At 41.8% G+C, this 15,347-nt stretch overlaps 1 protein-coding gene across 1 annotated transcript; it reads right to left on the bottom strand.

Annotated features, from left to right (window-relative positions):
• Nucleotides 1-2,617: 2,617 nt before the first annotated feature.
• Nucleotides 2,618-8,419, bottom strand: dusp19a (dual specificity phosphatase 19a). Its single transcript, XM_070838628.1, has 4 exons — nucleotides 8,197-8,419; nucleotides 6,985-7,031; nucleotides 6,091-6,243; nucleotides 2,618-2,824 (listed from the first exon to the last, which is right to left on the bottom strand). The coding sequence occupies exons 1-4, from the start codon at nucleotides 8,417-8,419 to the stop codon at nucleotides 2,618-2,620; spliced, it is 630 nt and encodes a 209-aa protein (XP_070694729.1).
• Nucleotides 8,420-15,347: the final 6,928 nt, after the last annotated feature.

Genomic DNA, 15,347 nt, shown 5'->3' with positions numbered 1-15,347 from the left:
CATCCTACATCCAGGACGTGGTGACACACAGCCCGTCAGTGACACTCCAAACGCCGTGCTACTCCCTCACTATGAAGGGGGCTCAGCTACTGTTTTGGTTGCCACTGTGTTTGCTGTCCTATCTCCACATGGTGCAGCGAGGACTGACCATTGTTCCCACAGCACATTACTCTGAAACCCCAAAAAGCCCCCAAATTGTCCCACTGGACCCCATTTGTCCAACACCCTGTTATCCTGAAAGCATACTGCCTATCTCACCATTGATGTGCACCCCTGTCATCCAAGTCGCTGCGTGCAGGCCGATCAAAAGCTCAGTCTGAGCCGTCTTATCGGCTGCAGTTGTTTTGGTGTCTTGGCTGTTGTGACAAAATCAAATATGTTTGATAGTAGCAGGGGTTTAACTGAGCCCATACAACAAATCCTAATTTAACCCCTAGATATCAATTATTGGATATTTGGGAGTCTTGTTTCATCTCGTCTCATGAGCACCCACCTCTCCCTCTGACACTTGAAAGATATTTTGTATGAAGAAAAGATTTCTTGGAGAAATGAGCCCTTGGGTCAATGGGTGTTGGCTTTCGGGATTAGAAGCTGTCAGACAAATGGGCTTTTGGTCCAAGGGGACACTTTTTGACAACTGGGTTTTCAGAATAATGCTCGGTCAGACTGGCACTGGTGGAACAAGCTCCCCACTAACATCAGGATGGAGAAACTCAAATCTTCTGCCGCAGAATGAAACTTTGGCCCATATAACAAACCTCTTCATCTCTGTTTCTAAATGTAGCACTTAAAGTAGTTTAGCTTATTTCATCAGGTTGGAATACTTGCATGATTCTTGCAATTTCTGGGTTATATCCATATGGTTTAATGCATATATTGCAAGTTGGATAAATGTAATGTCATTTCCAGTAACAAAAGTCACAAATATTTTTAGCAATCTCATGAAGCTGTAGCTAGCTAGATTAGCCAGCATCAGCTCCACAAATTAGACTGAAAACATTCTATGGCTGATTTTCTATCTCTACTGGGTTAGAATGGGAAGCTTGAAAGTATCCTAAATGTGCACTTGAGGACTACATGCCTGCACACACACATACGTACACCTGACATTATGCTGAGACACGGAGGTCACAGCTAACAGGTCGCAGCATCGCTCTTCACTGCAGTGAAGATGTAGTTAGTCCTACGATGAGGAAAAATGTACAGTCAAGACTATTATGTCATTCAAGTAGCCTTGTTTGGCAGCTCAGTTCACATACTTTGCTCATTTCTTCTAAATGTTTGTATTTACTTTTACAAGAGTAGACTATTGTATATGGAGAACCTAAATCTATGGGATGTAAAGGTCGGTTTACGCTACCGACCTTTGAAAACACATAGTTAGAGAGACTACACACCCAAACGTTGCGTGAGTGGCATGAAGCTACACAGCACCGCTAAAGCTGCAGGGTGTGTGTGACTGGTATAAAACACATCAGGTCAGACAATGTTGTGGGTGGAACATGGTAAGTTAGCTTGCAGGTGATGTATATAGTTTGAGACAAGAGGTTGTAGCTCACTTCCACAAAACTAAAACTTTACTATCTTTACGACAAAGTGCAACTTTCGTAACTTACAAAACCATCTTATAAAGTGATAAACATTGTGTGTAATTTATGGCACATTTCAAACTGGATCAAAAATGTATTTATCTCTCACTGTTGACTACTGTGCACATTTTTTTCTTCGCCTCTATTGCTCAAAAAAATCCACCCTCTCCCTGCAGGTGTCAGTTCAGTGACTGTGAACTGGTGGCAGTTTACTGTTGCAGGCACATTTGCAGAATAACATCATTAGAGTTTAGGTAAGGTATTTCTACACTGCTGTATTGTTATTGGTGGTGGCTGAGTTTCAGTGGGTTTAGGATTAGGGTTAGATAACAGGCTGTCACCACCTACGCACACAGCAGCCGTATGTACAGCGTAACCCTGTAAACAGAAGGTAATAATGCAGTTTTTGGGAACTATTTCAACAGCTGAGTCATTCACATCAGTAGAAGCAGTTCATAGTTCATAGCTTTGGTGTTTTAATGGAATTTATTGACACTAATATAAACTTATGGACAGTTACTGGCCTTTTAAAACAGTGAGCAGGTACAGCGAACATTTCTGTTTCTGTCATTAAATGTTTTATTCATTTTCATGTCAAATGAGTTTGTGGCTTCCTGCCACTCCGAAGTAGTGAGGATGGGTCAAATGCGGAGGATGAATTCATCTAACTTGATAGAACGCAGACGACTATGAGAATGACAGCACTAAAACACAGAGAAAACATCGTCAACCATAACACGCAAACAAGAAAATCATATATTTAGAGTCAATAATTCAGACAAATGAAACCAAATGTGGTCGAGAGAAAAGAGAAAATGTGTTTTCTGAAATAACATATTCTTCCATGCATTTTCTGTGTGCGGTACCATTTTTAAAAGCTTTAGTAGTGTGCAGTACTTTATATCAACCTCACTTTCTATACAATACAAATCCCTCTCTTGGAATGACAAAAACTTTCTCATAAAAATCACATTATTTATCCTTAAACTGTATAACAGAACAGAACAAGAACATTTTCTCTTCCTCCTTCAGTGTTTGGATCCATTCATCGCCGGCGTTTTGTAGCTCTTCAGCTGTTCCAAGAAGCCCGGATTGGGGGAGGAGGCGGGCCGAGCCAATTTGACCAATGAGAGGGCATCATCGAAGGACCGGCCATCGCAGGACATCAGGTAGCCAATGACCACAGCCGGTGCCCGTGACACTCCGGCGTTGCAGTGGACCAACACCACACCTTTCTGAGTGAGATAAACAGTAATATTAAAGCCGTGCTAATTGATTTCAGGCACGTAATCTGTGAAGAAACCACTCACTTTATTGTGGAGTAAAAGTATGAGGTGGCATAAAACAGAGGAATAGAAGGAACGAACAAGCAGCTCAAAACTTGTACTAACATATTGTACTTAAGTAAGTGTGCTTGGTTACTTTCTTAACTATTTACACCAGGATTGAAAGACAATCATGACAAACTTGTAAAACACTGTAAAAACGTGTGGAAAGCAGATGAGAACATCTTTATAATTTTACATTTGTTAACAAATGTGTCCATTTTTTTCTTTTACAGTTCAACGCTGAAAAAAAATCCAATGTTTTCATACTTACATACATACTTGTGAATCTAAATTAAAAAGTTGCTTGTTCTCCTGTTCCTTTGACTGATTAGTTTCTCTGCACTTTCACTTTTCTGTGCTTTCGTTTGCAGACCCTTTGAGCCCGTTACGCACTCTTTTCTCATCATAAAAAAGGTCAAGACAAAAAATACGCTGGAACAGGCAAGTTCCATTGCAGTTCTGCTCTGTGAACAGCAGAGAGCTCTGCAGACCGACAGAGCAGAGCTGACTTCAGCCTGTCTAGCCGAGCTTCATACCACAAGCACCTCCACCGCTGAAGTGCTGTTTAGTTAATAGACGTCTTGTGTTTGTTCGTGTGTTTGGATCCTCATTAGCTTCTCCATTACAGCCTCTATTTTCCTTCACATGGCAGGTTTACACCACAGCTGCGTCCCAGTTATCAGGCTGAACCAAACTGGTATCAACCTCCTCATCTGATTACTGGGAGGACGGAAAACAAGAGCTTCTCCCAGAGTGTCAGTCTTCTTCCATCGCAGCACACTGTTAAAACACTCAAGTTTGGCCAATTCTGTGCTTTTTTTGTGTCAGGGAGAGCCCCCACCCGCCCCCACAAATTGAAAACGTGAGCAAAAACAGACACAAATCTGAAAGCCAGAATTAGTTAGGAGCTGGCCCAAACATGTGGGTAAAATCCTGAGAAAACGTGGCTGTGTCAGACAGTTCAAATTCAATTTAAAAAGTATGATGGAATGGGCAGAGATTTGAGCAAAAGTCCAAATACTGAGATGGTGCATGTTTCTGGTTTTGGCTCAAATATTTTTACTTCAAAAAATGCGGACACACCCAAAATTTGAGCCAAGTATGACTTTAGTCAATAAACTAATAGTTTATTTAAGAGTTTATTGAAGGAATAAGTCTGAATATTCAAGAAACATTTTGGGACATTTTTCACAAATGCTGAGCTGTGAATTGTGAAGTAACTGTGGTAAAATATTTAGCATGTCTACCAGTTGATGTATCTGTACTCAATCAATCAGTCAATCTTTATTTATAGAGCGCCAGTTCACAACAGTGTTATCTCAGGACGCTCTCCACAAAGAGCAGGTCTAGACCAAACTCCTTAATGAAGACAGAGACCCAACGATATTCAAAATGAAGGATTCAAGAAGCATCACATGTTATATCAGGCAGCAGTGGCAGGAAGAACTGCAGTCATGGACTCACACACATGATGATGCTGTTGTGGTTGTTGCTGTCATTGCCATGACAGCATCAATAACTTGGGGTCATTACCAGCCAGATGGCCTGCTGGGTAATCTGACCCTGCATTTCAAAGTAAAAGCATCAGTTTGATTATCAGGGTTGGAGTTACCACATACACACATAGAAACATATCATAATGAACACACGCGCTTCCTGTAATCATACACCCCTAATGACTGCCTAATGACTCGCTGTGTGAATGTGTGTGTGTGTGTGTGTGTGTGTGTGTGTGTGGTATCATGTTAAGGTGAGCCGTAGGCTTCACTGCTAAAAGCTTGTATGACACTGAGATCTGATCTGTGTGCAGTTTAATAAAACATGAACAAAACTACACATCTATTATTCAGAGGAGAGGAGAGGAGAGGAGAGGAGAGGAGAGGAGAGGAGAGGAGAGGAGAGGAGAGGAGAGGAGAGGAAGAGGAGAGGAGAGGAGAGGAGAGGAGAGGAGAGGAGAGGAGAGGAGAGGAGAGGAGAGTTTCTATAAACTGTACAAAAGAAGTAGATGTGGCCTCCAGGTCTGAAAAAAGTGAAGCCAATGCGCAAGTACATCCTCAACCTGCATTCTTTCGAATGGCCAGCAGGGGGCGACGACACTGGCTCCAAACAGAAGTCTGATTGCGTGGAAGTCAATGATGAAAAAATGAGTCTGCCTCAGTGAACACTTTCCTAATGAGTTTATGGTCCCTAAAACTCTTTGGCCGGTTGTACTAAAAGGCAGGAAAAGGAAGGAGTTATGGATGCATTTTGCTTACCAAGCTCCACCCTCGCATCCAAATATGGTCACTTCTGACTCTAATAATACCAAGATGGCAGTGGCCAAAATGGCAAACTCAAGGTCTCACAACAGCAGTCCACAAACCATTGATCATGACACCCACTTCATCTACACAGTCTTGGGTTGTTTCTTGTTTGACTTGACCCGGTCTTTCGGTTCCACCTGAGCTACAGCGGGTCTTTCTAGCATTTTTAAGAATGTATTTTTATAATTTTTTGCATTGTGTTCCCAACTGTAGTAACACCTGGCAGTCTGCCTGTTCCATGTGATCAGCGTGGAGGTGAAAACATTTTCCAAAACCGAGACAGGGTGAATGACTTTTCTCCAGAGTGAGACGTTGCTCACTGTGCTAGCACACAGGATAACAGGCTGTTTTATGTTAACAGCAGGGCTGAAACAATGTGCAGTGGTGGATAGTAAGCAGGTACATTCACTTAAGTTCTCCACTTAAGTAAGTATTTCTATTTTCTGCTACTTTATACCCCACTAGCCTGTGGAGGGAAATGTACTTTTTACTGCACTACATGCATTTAATAATTATTATTATTTAGATACTAAGAACTTTTCAGACTTGGATTAATAATACAAAATGTAATTAACAAAGAAGTATGATGTATTCTTACAGGTTAAGACAAGGCTTCATTGATACCCAGAGCTAAGTTCACAAGCTACCCAGCAAAGTCATTCAAATATTGTGCACATTAATGCATCAACAGTTCTAATCCAGTATTATGATCAAAGTTAGGCTGAGATGGACCATTCTGCATTAAGAGTACTTTTACTTTTTGTATTGTAAGTAAGGCTGATGTTGATAGTTTTGTACTTTTACTTACATAAATTACTGACTGTACATTGCTGATTAATATAATCTGTAGTAATGAGAGTGATGTGTTACCTCTCTGCGAGCCTGCTGGATGAAGTCACAGCAGTCCTGCATGTGAAGCAGCACATCAGCATCAGGATGATCTTGAATGCTGACAGTGTTATATATGAACAGGTCAGGAAACACATTCTCCACCCCAAAGGCAACATTCAGGATGTGAGACACCTGAGGAAGAAGAAGAGGAAGAGGAGGTGGAGCCATAAAATTGGAAAAAGACACAAACAGGAATCATGTGACAGTAGCATCTCTTTCTAACCGTCTTTATTTACAGGCTTATGACACAGTAACAACATGTCTGAGGCTACGTCTAAAATCTGTCTAAAAAATTCACGTGAATATGATGCGTTGCATGTTGGTTGTGCAGGTCCTCAGAAATTAACACTAGCAACTGCAAGATACAATAGAGTACATGTCCACATAAAAGGTAGGGGCAGTGTGGGTGCAGTGTAGGGACGTGACAGAGTCCCTAGATGAATCAGAATAGTGTAATTTGGAATTAAATGTATTAGTTTGGAACTGAATTCCGATAAACTTGAAACAGAATGTAATATTGTGAAATTGAATTAAATTATTAAATTATTCAAATTCAGTTTCTTCTGCCTAACCACATGCATGTTCTATTTTATCCACTCATTTGTTTGTATTTGTTTTAATCTAGATTCAAAGACTAACCGGGGACCGGAGCTGCAATTCATCTTTAGCCAGTTTTCCTACAATATAAACGTCTGTGACAATGTTGGTATGGTAAATATCCGTATGGTTCCTGTTATGGTACTAATCAATAGCTCAGTTCAGCGTGTGTCTAAGAGCCTCTGAGTGCTCTGCAGAAACCAAGCGATGGCTGATCCCTTTAGAGAAAGACTGTTGTATTACTGGTTCTTTAGTTCAGCAGGAGAGGAAGCTCACCTTGTGTTTTCTCAGGGTACTGAAGTCATGTGCAGCATCTTGAGAACCTACACACACACACACACACACACACATAGTGGATTACTGTATTTGGTTAATTAATTAGTTCAGGGTTTGTCTTTGGACTGCTTTGGGACCAGATGCTGTCCAGGCTGCTGAACCAAGAAGCTGACCTGGAAAGGGGTATCCCCTCCAGGCGTCCACTGTAGGTCACAGGGTCATTTATTTTCCACCCTGATGGGTCACGTCTCCCCCTGTCCTCCCCCACGTCTGGGCTCATGTTACCCTCTACTCTGAGCTGGCAGGTGGACTAAAGGTGACTTCCAGGATAGGGCAGGGGGAGGAGGTGGGCCCGTCCAATCAACTGGGCGGCTCACGCCTTCTTGTTCCTTTCTTAAATACAAGTCCAAAGACGAGCTGCCACAACACTAGAGCCAATGAAAACATCTTCTCTGTTCTTCTTCACTTTTATCAGCTGCTCTAATAGTTACCTTCAACTTTGAAATGCACTAAAGGCCACAAGCATCAGCTCCACTCCACAATTTCACTTTCATAAATGTCAATTAAATCTTCGTGTTTAGATTGAGTCTCTGCGTGGCAGACCGACAAAGTGCACATTAAAGGCCAACGGTGAGCGAGCTTGGCACTCTCTCACATTTCCAGGCCCAAGTTCCACTTGTCCAACATCTTTGTGTTTCTAATTCTGTCATAAGCTCCTCAACACACCACTTTTACATCCACAAAGTAGAGATCCAACACAGGCAATCCGGAAATGACATTTTCCCCCAAAACCTGTATCCTAACTAATTTCGCTCATGTGTTGGGGTTGAATCACTTTTTTCTTTTAATCTTTTTTACAAGCTTCACATCAAATATCAGGTTGTCAACAAGAGGGAAAGGGCGTGACAGTAGGAGTTAGTCAGGCAGTGAGCTGGTTGGCTAGTTAGCTAATAGACTGACACAAATTTGGAGTTGGTTACTGTAGTTGGTCCTTAGACATCATGACCACCTGGACCGAGAGCTGGAACATTACAGATGTGAGTTGAAGTAATAAAATCTAAAAGAATCTGTCTGACATAGCTTTCAAACATCAACCCCTTCCCATCAGTGTCTTCACCCTCAAATGATTGGAGGCAGTCTTTTTGATCCCTTTCTGTTTTTTCTCACAGGCCTTGACTCAATTAGTCGTTGCTGTGTGTATTGTTCACTCACCCAGCAGCAGGTGGGGCTTGACAATGCCGACCTGCAGGTCCCAGGAAGTGTCGGGCACGTATCCCAGCATCTTTTCTGGGGGGACAGGGTCTTCGACCACAGTGATCGTAGAACCCTTCCAGGTCTCGATGATGCGGCGGCCGCTCAGTGATGTCACACGGGTGCACTGCTTCCTCAGCCGCGTTCGAGAGAAACTCTGGATTTCCTCCGTCAGGGACTGCATGACTGGACTAGACTGGAATGAACAAAGCTGCACTGACCTGGACCCAGCTGGAGTGAACCTGAAAGATGTAATGAAAGGTAGTTCAATTACATTTATGGTGGATGTTTATATGTTAAAATGTGGACCTGATGATGGCACTAGTATCAAAGCCTGATATACTTTATTCCTCTGAGCCGCAGAGCTCCATTGTTGTCCAGAAAACACATCTGAGTCCCACTGTTGAACTCAGCGACATCACAACACTATTGTGCTGCCCACTAGAGCACCAAATATGGATTCATTCGGCACTGAAAATAGTCCCCAACAAATGCACAATTTCCTCCTGTTTGAATGATGTCTGATAAAAACTCCAATGAGCTGCTGCTTCAGGAAATTACTGAGCCTGCTTCAAAATGAAATGATTTGAGTCTTAAGTAGGACCCTATGGGGATGGAGCCTCAGGCAGACGAATGTCTCAAAGTACTGAGGCAGACTTGTGTTTTCTTGGCTTTGGTCTTTGATTTGTTAACAAGCAAACAAAAAAAATAGAATTCCACAAATCATATTTTTCAAGTTCCTATTTGTGCCCCAGTCAGCCTTGTTCCTGAGATGGAAATCCTTGTTTTTCCCTCATTATGAGTTCAATCTCCTCAGAAAGCTACAGTAGGTGTTACTAATGATCAGGCATTGACTTTTTAACCAGCATGTCAACTGGTTGATACATCACCTGCTTTAGCAGGACTGGATTGCTTACAAGTGGTCCTTCATGCTGCTGCAAAGCTTTTGATCAGGTTCGCTGAAAGTTCTCATGTAACATTGATCTTTATCTGTTTTCTGGCTCCCCTCACAGTGAGAATGCCATCAACGATCCTGCTGGTGATCACCTTAAGAGCTCTGCATGCTCAAGCACCCAACTGTATTAGTGAGCTTCTACGGCCCTATATCAACACTGCAGCAGGTCCCTCTGAGGTTTTCTGATCAGGGATTATTGGTTTTTCTTCGTTCCAAGTTTAAAACTTAAAGACACTGTTCGTTTGAGGTTGTGGCCTCTAAACTCTGAAAGCCATTCCCATTTAAACTAACCTGATGAGACATACCTTTCATTTTCCATGTTTGCCTTGTATTCAATAGCATTATGTGATGTTTTTACATATAAATGAACATCCGTTACATTAAAGGCCTTGCCAAACAAGTTCACACTATGTGGATTCAGCCAATCATCTCTATGTAAATCTCTTTGTATTTCGCAGTAAACCAACTTTTGAAATCTGGTGTCTGTGACAACATTCCTGTGCTGGCTTACTGGTACTGATGTGTTTTACGTTAGCCAGCTGTCGGTTTGCCAGAGAAGAAGGAGAAAAACCAATAATCCCTGATCAGAAAACCTCAGAGGGACCTGCTGCAGTGTTGATATAGGGCCGTAGAAGCTCACTAATACAGTTGGGTGCTTGAGCATGCAGAGCTCTAAAGGTGATCACCAGCAGGATCGTTGATGGCATTCTCACTGTGATGGGAGCCAGAAAACAGATAAAGATCAATGTTACATGAGAACTTTCAGCGAACCTGATCAAAAGCTTTGCAGCAGCATGAAGGACCACTTGTAAGCAATCCAGTCCTGCTAAAGCAGGTGATGTATCAACCAGTTGACATGCTGGTTAAAATGTCAATGCCTGATCATTAGTAACACCTACTGTCTACTGGAGCAGACTACAGCTACTAGGAGTATGGAGAAAAACCCTAGGGAGCAAGAAAGGTTTCTGATGCTTCAGATAAAAAACAACTCTGAATTGAGAGGAAGAATTAACTAACTCTACATTTTTTCAGCCACTTTGGTGCAGACTAAAATACCGTACCTCAGCAACTACTGAATGGATCACTATAAAACTTTCGACAGACATTCATGGCCCTCAGAGAATGAACCCCTGGTGACTTTCTGTGACTTTTCATTTTGTCCCACTGACAGGTTAAAGTTTTCATTTATCATGTTAAATATCTCAACAAAGTCCCCAATTAACCTAACGTGCATGTCTTTGGATTGTGGGAGGAAGCCGGAGTACCCAGGGAGAACTCACGCTAGCACGGGGAGAACATGTAAACTCCACACAGAAAGATTCCAGGTTCAAACCGGGATTCGACCCTGGAACCTTCTTAACCTCAACCTCAACTAACCTCATTAGTTGAGGTTGAAATTTGCCTTGACAACTATTAGATGGATTGCTAAGAAATCTGACGTACACATCCATGTTCCCCACAGAATTAAGTGTAACACCTTTGGTCTTCTAATATTTCCTCTAGAGCACTTTGAATGTGAATTGAATGAATGAATTTGAATGTGTCCATTGCTTTGGCTGACATGACATTCCCATCGGCCTTACCTGTGCTTTGCGCTTCGTGCTGGTTACTAAATGCTGGCATTCTACCCTGCTTAACTAAGATGGTGAACATGGTTAGACCTGCTAATCATAACCATCAGCATGTTAGCATTATCATATGATGATGATATATTGACATGCTGCCCTTAGCTTAAAGCACCACAGTGTCAAAGAACGCCCTCACAGAGCTTCTAGCATGGCTGCAGACTAGCATGGCTTGTTTCTGTAGTTGTAGTAGTGTTTCTCAGTGTGTTTCCAGAAGAAACACATTCAAACTTCTTCTAATGGGTATTTGTGGTCTAACCATCATTATCATTAAGTGCAGCATCAGTATTGTTGTTATGGTTCCTCACTGGATTTACACTATCCTTGAAGAAATAGAGAGAAGCATTTCCAATGAATACAAGTTATGTAAATATCTGTTGTCACATGTCAGCACACTCTCACATTCAACTTGTCAAATACGGCAGCTTGGTCAGTGGTCTTACACTTCAAACCATGATGCTGTTAGAGGTCAAGTTAGCAATAATAAACATACAGCATCCAGTTACACTTTCGATGCAAAGAAACATTTCGACATTTTGTTTGGACATGCTGGACAGGATAAAGTCAGGTGACCTTTGGTGTCGGGGTAACAATAATAAACATGTGGTTCATGTTGTGAAACAGTTGCAGTTTGGTTAGGTTTAGGCAGCAGAACTACTTGGTTAGGAAACGATAATGAATACGATAAACCAAGTACTTAAGCTGAATGAGTTAAGTATGTCAGTATAAACCTCCTCCCTATGCACTTTTCTCGCTCTTCAAACTTTGTCACCTGACTTAGACTTCAAAACATCACTCTAGAGGGGCGTGTCCAGAAATGAAGCTGGAGAGGTACCTGGAGAGAACAATACAGTAAGCACTGAAATAAATGTGATATACAATATAGACTGTATATGGGATACTGTATGTGATAAAAACCTGTTTCTTCAGAAGTCCAGCTTTGGTCTGGCTCGGCTCAGAATGGCTCTGGTTCAGATGACGGCAGATAGTCCTGTTCAAACACCGGAGACCAGATGATCAAGTTCAGTTTCCACAAAAAAAACACACTTCCTCCCACAGCATCTTCTGTTCCATGGATCGACACTTTGGTTAAGTCAGATGTCCACACTGATCTACGTTCCTCCTGCTGACTAAACCTGGTCCACGTTAGACCAGGTTCAGGACAAATCCGGTTTCATTACTTGAAGTTTTGCAGTGCGTCTGTCCCACCTGAGGGAAACTGTGAACTGGACCTCTGGACTCTGCTGGAGGTGAGACTAAGCTGCTGCTGTGTAACAAGAAACCTGCTGTCTGTCTGTCTGTCTGTCTGTCTGTCTGTCTGTCTGTCTGTCTGTCTGTCTGTCTGTCTCTCACTAATGCTTGTAACAGTGACAAATCTATCCAGTACGTAATGAATAATACAGACCTCTACCAAATTCAGTTCAATTAATGATTACTTAACATATATGGTGAATTAACCATATGTCATGTTTCCTTCACTTTCCTTGATCTCATTTGAAAATAAACTCAACAAACACACCAGAAAAATGACCAAGCACTATATAAAACCTCTTCAATATGGTTATATTACAAAAAATAATAACTACATCAGGCTACCAGCAAAGAAAAGGTTGAAATTTGAAAGGGGGCGGAGGATGTTGTTTCCTAAGTCGCCCACAAGAGGGAGGCACATCTCTGCTTTTATGAGCTGCCAAAGACATTCAGTAAATGGTACACATATATCTATATATAAATATTTCTAATTCATCATAGTAATGAGAGTGTGTTTGTATTGCAACCAACCAGTCTCTAATTTCAAAATGATCTTCTTTTGTACGAAGCACTCTTTTTTTATTCATGCTCTTTAAAAAGACGTTTGTTCATCGTGAGTATTTTTCCCCAATAAAGAGTGAAATGAGTGAAACCTTTATAATATATGAGAAACTGCATAATCTTACCTTGGCCCAGGCAAATTAACTGAACTGCAAGTGTTAATGTTAATTAAAACATGTGAGAACACTGTGATTTGATGCAGTAAGTTTATATATATATATATATATATATATATATATAGAGAGAGAGAGAGAGAGAGAGAGAGAGAGAGAGAGAGAGAAATGCAGAAGTTTGTTTTACATTTTTAGCTCCACTGTAAGGTTATGTAGCAAAATCTAATCATTGTAGATTACTTTCAGCCTTTTGCAATACAGTGCGTGTGTGTGTGTATGAACAGCTGCAGTCTTATTTATCTTGGAAAAGATTCTGGTAGTTTCCAAGAACATTTCCACATACAGAGAGAGAGAAACAGTTTTCTGGCTGAAATTGGACCTTGTCATTCCCTCAATACACACCACACACACACACACACACACACACACACACACACACACACACACACGCACACACACACGCACACACACACACACACACACACACACACACACACACACACACACACACACACACACACACACACTCGCACACTCGCACACACACACATACACGCATACAGAGAGAGAGATGTCTGGTTTCTACAGAAGTTTGTTTTGCATCTCAGAAAGAGAAGAAATGATTAAACAAGGAGAAAGCAGAGGAAGAAAGAGGAGAGGAGAGGGAAAGAGTTGATAAAAATAAAAGAGGAAAGGAAACAAGGAGAAAAAGCAGAAAAGAGGTGATAGGAGGGAATGAGAGCAAATAAAGAGAGGGGAGAAAACAAGAAAAAAAGCTAAGAAGAGATAAGAGTGAGAAAAGAGGAGAGGAAAAGGTTTTTGTTGCATTGGAATGTGTGTGTGTGTGTGTGTGTGTGTGTGTGTGTGTGTGTGTGTGTGTGTGTGTGTGTGTGTGTGATAACATTTTCTTGCCAAATGTGAGAAGCTTTTACGTCAGAAACAACAAACACTTACTGAGATGAAATCATGAGAACAGAGAACAAAAAGGAAAGAAGGAATGAGGGAATGAGGGAGTGAAGGAAGGATGAAAGGGAAAGTGCTGACTCAGCTTCTACATGTTGATCCATGAGTCAGAGAACCTGGACAGACCATGTGTGTGTGTGTGTGTGTGTGTGTGTGTGTGTGTGTTGGCTGTAATTCAACCCGAACATGGGAAGCTCCTCCAACATCTGACAACCATTACTGCTATCACACACACACACACACACACACACACACACTGTGCAGTTGCAGTCTGGAGCGTCATGTTCAGCTTTAATGGACCAATAACAGAGCTGTTAATGCAACAAGCCTGCCAGGGTCAAAGGTCAACAGCAGCCGGTGAACCAGTGCGTCAGTAAAACAGTTACATCACTTATCAGTCACTTCATTGGTCCGCAAGGTGGCTCTAATGGATCCGCTGATACTTCATCAATTATTGGGTTGCGTGTCAAGGACAGGGGTTGCCACGGCGACAGCACAGCAGGGTTCCTGCAAGGGTATGCTGGGAGATGGAGTCTTCTTCATAACAGTGGGGAAAGTCCAGAAGTATCGTCACCTTCGTGTGGTGTGCAGACTCCGGCTTCCTGCCACGGTCCAAACACATGCAGGTTAAGTGGCGACTCTAAATTGGCCGTAGGTGTGAGTGTGAGTGTGAGTGGTTGTCTCCATGTGTTGGCCCGCCTCTCGCTCTATGTCAGCTGGGATTGGCTGCAGCCCCCCCCCCCCCCCCCCCCCCCCCCCCCACGACCCTTAAGGATAAGTGATATAGACGATGGATGTAGTGTGCAGTATGCAGATCACCACGGTCATTTATGCTGCAAACTTCACCTGCTCCTTCCTTTTCCTAATGATTATCATTCTCAGCTGAGGGGACATGTTATACTAGCCAGTCATTAGTGAGGTCACCAAACGAAGCCATGCAGTTACTGTAGTGCAAACTGTAGCATCGTGTCTCCAGGGGAAAATCTGTAATCTCATCAGACACACTAACAAATGTTCCACAGCAGATCATCCACACACTGACAGAACGATGAAGCTCTGCAGCTACAGACCTCTGTGGATTCTGTTTTTATATTTGAAGATTTATTGGTCTATGTGTATTTATCACTGATAATATTCAATCAAAACAACTAATCTCACATTGATTTTGGCCAAAAACTACAGTGATGCAGAAATGAACAGAAGACACTGATAGTCACAGCAGCATAATATAAATAACTAACTTATTCTGCAGCATTCCTCTTTTTATTATTATTATTATCATTATTATTATATAATACAGCTCCTCACTCTGAGTGTACATGTTGTTATATATTATTATTAGTAGTAGTGGTATTATTTCAGTATTATTATTATTATTATTACTTTTGTGTTTGAAGTTTATTCTTATTCTTTTGGAGCTGTGTGTAACAAAAAGCAATTTCCCCCTGGGGATTATTAAAGGAACTCTGATTCTGATTTAATTATCACAACAACTTGTTCCTTAACTGAAGGACGTCTTTACTGAAAGTAGTCGGTATACGATCAATGGTGGACGAAAACACCCGGCAGTTTTGTCTGGAAGAAGAGTCAAGTGTGTCACACATCTGTCTCTGAGGCAGGAAGCAGGAGTTAACACAGACTTTT

The sequence above is a fragment of the Pempheris klunzingeri genome, chromosome 10, assembly GCF_042242105.1.
Source record: "Pempheris klunzingeri isolate RE-2024b chromosome 10, fPemKlu1.hap1, whole genome shotgun sequence".
Lineage (NCBI taxonomy): Eukaryota > Metazoa > Chordata > Actinopteri > Acropomatiformes > Pempheridae > Pempheris > Pempheris klunzingeri.
This window is presented reverse-complemented; position numbering and strand designations above follow the sequence as displayed.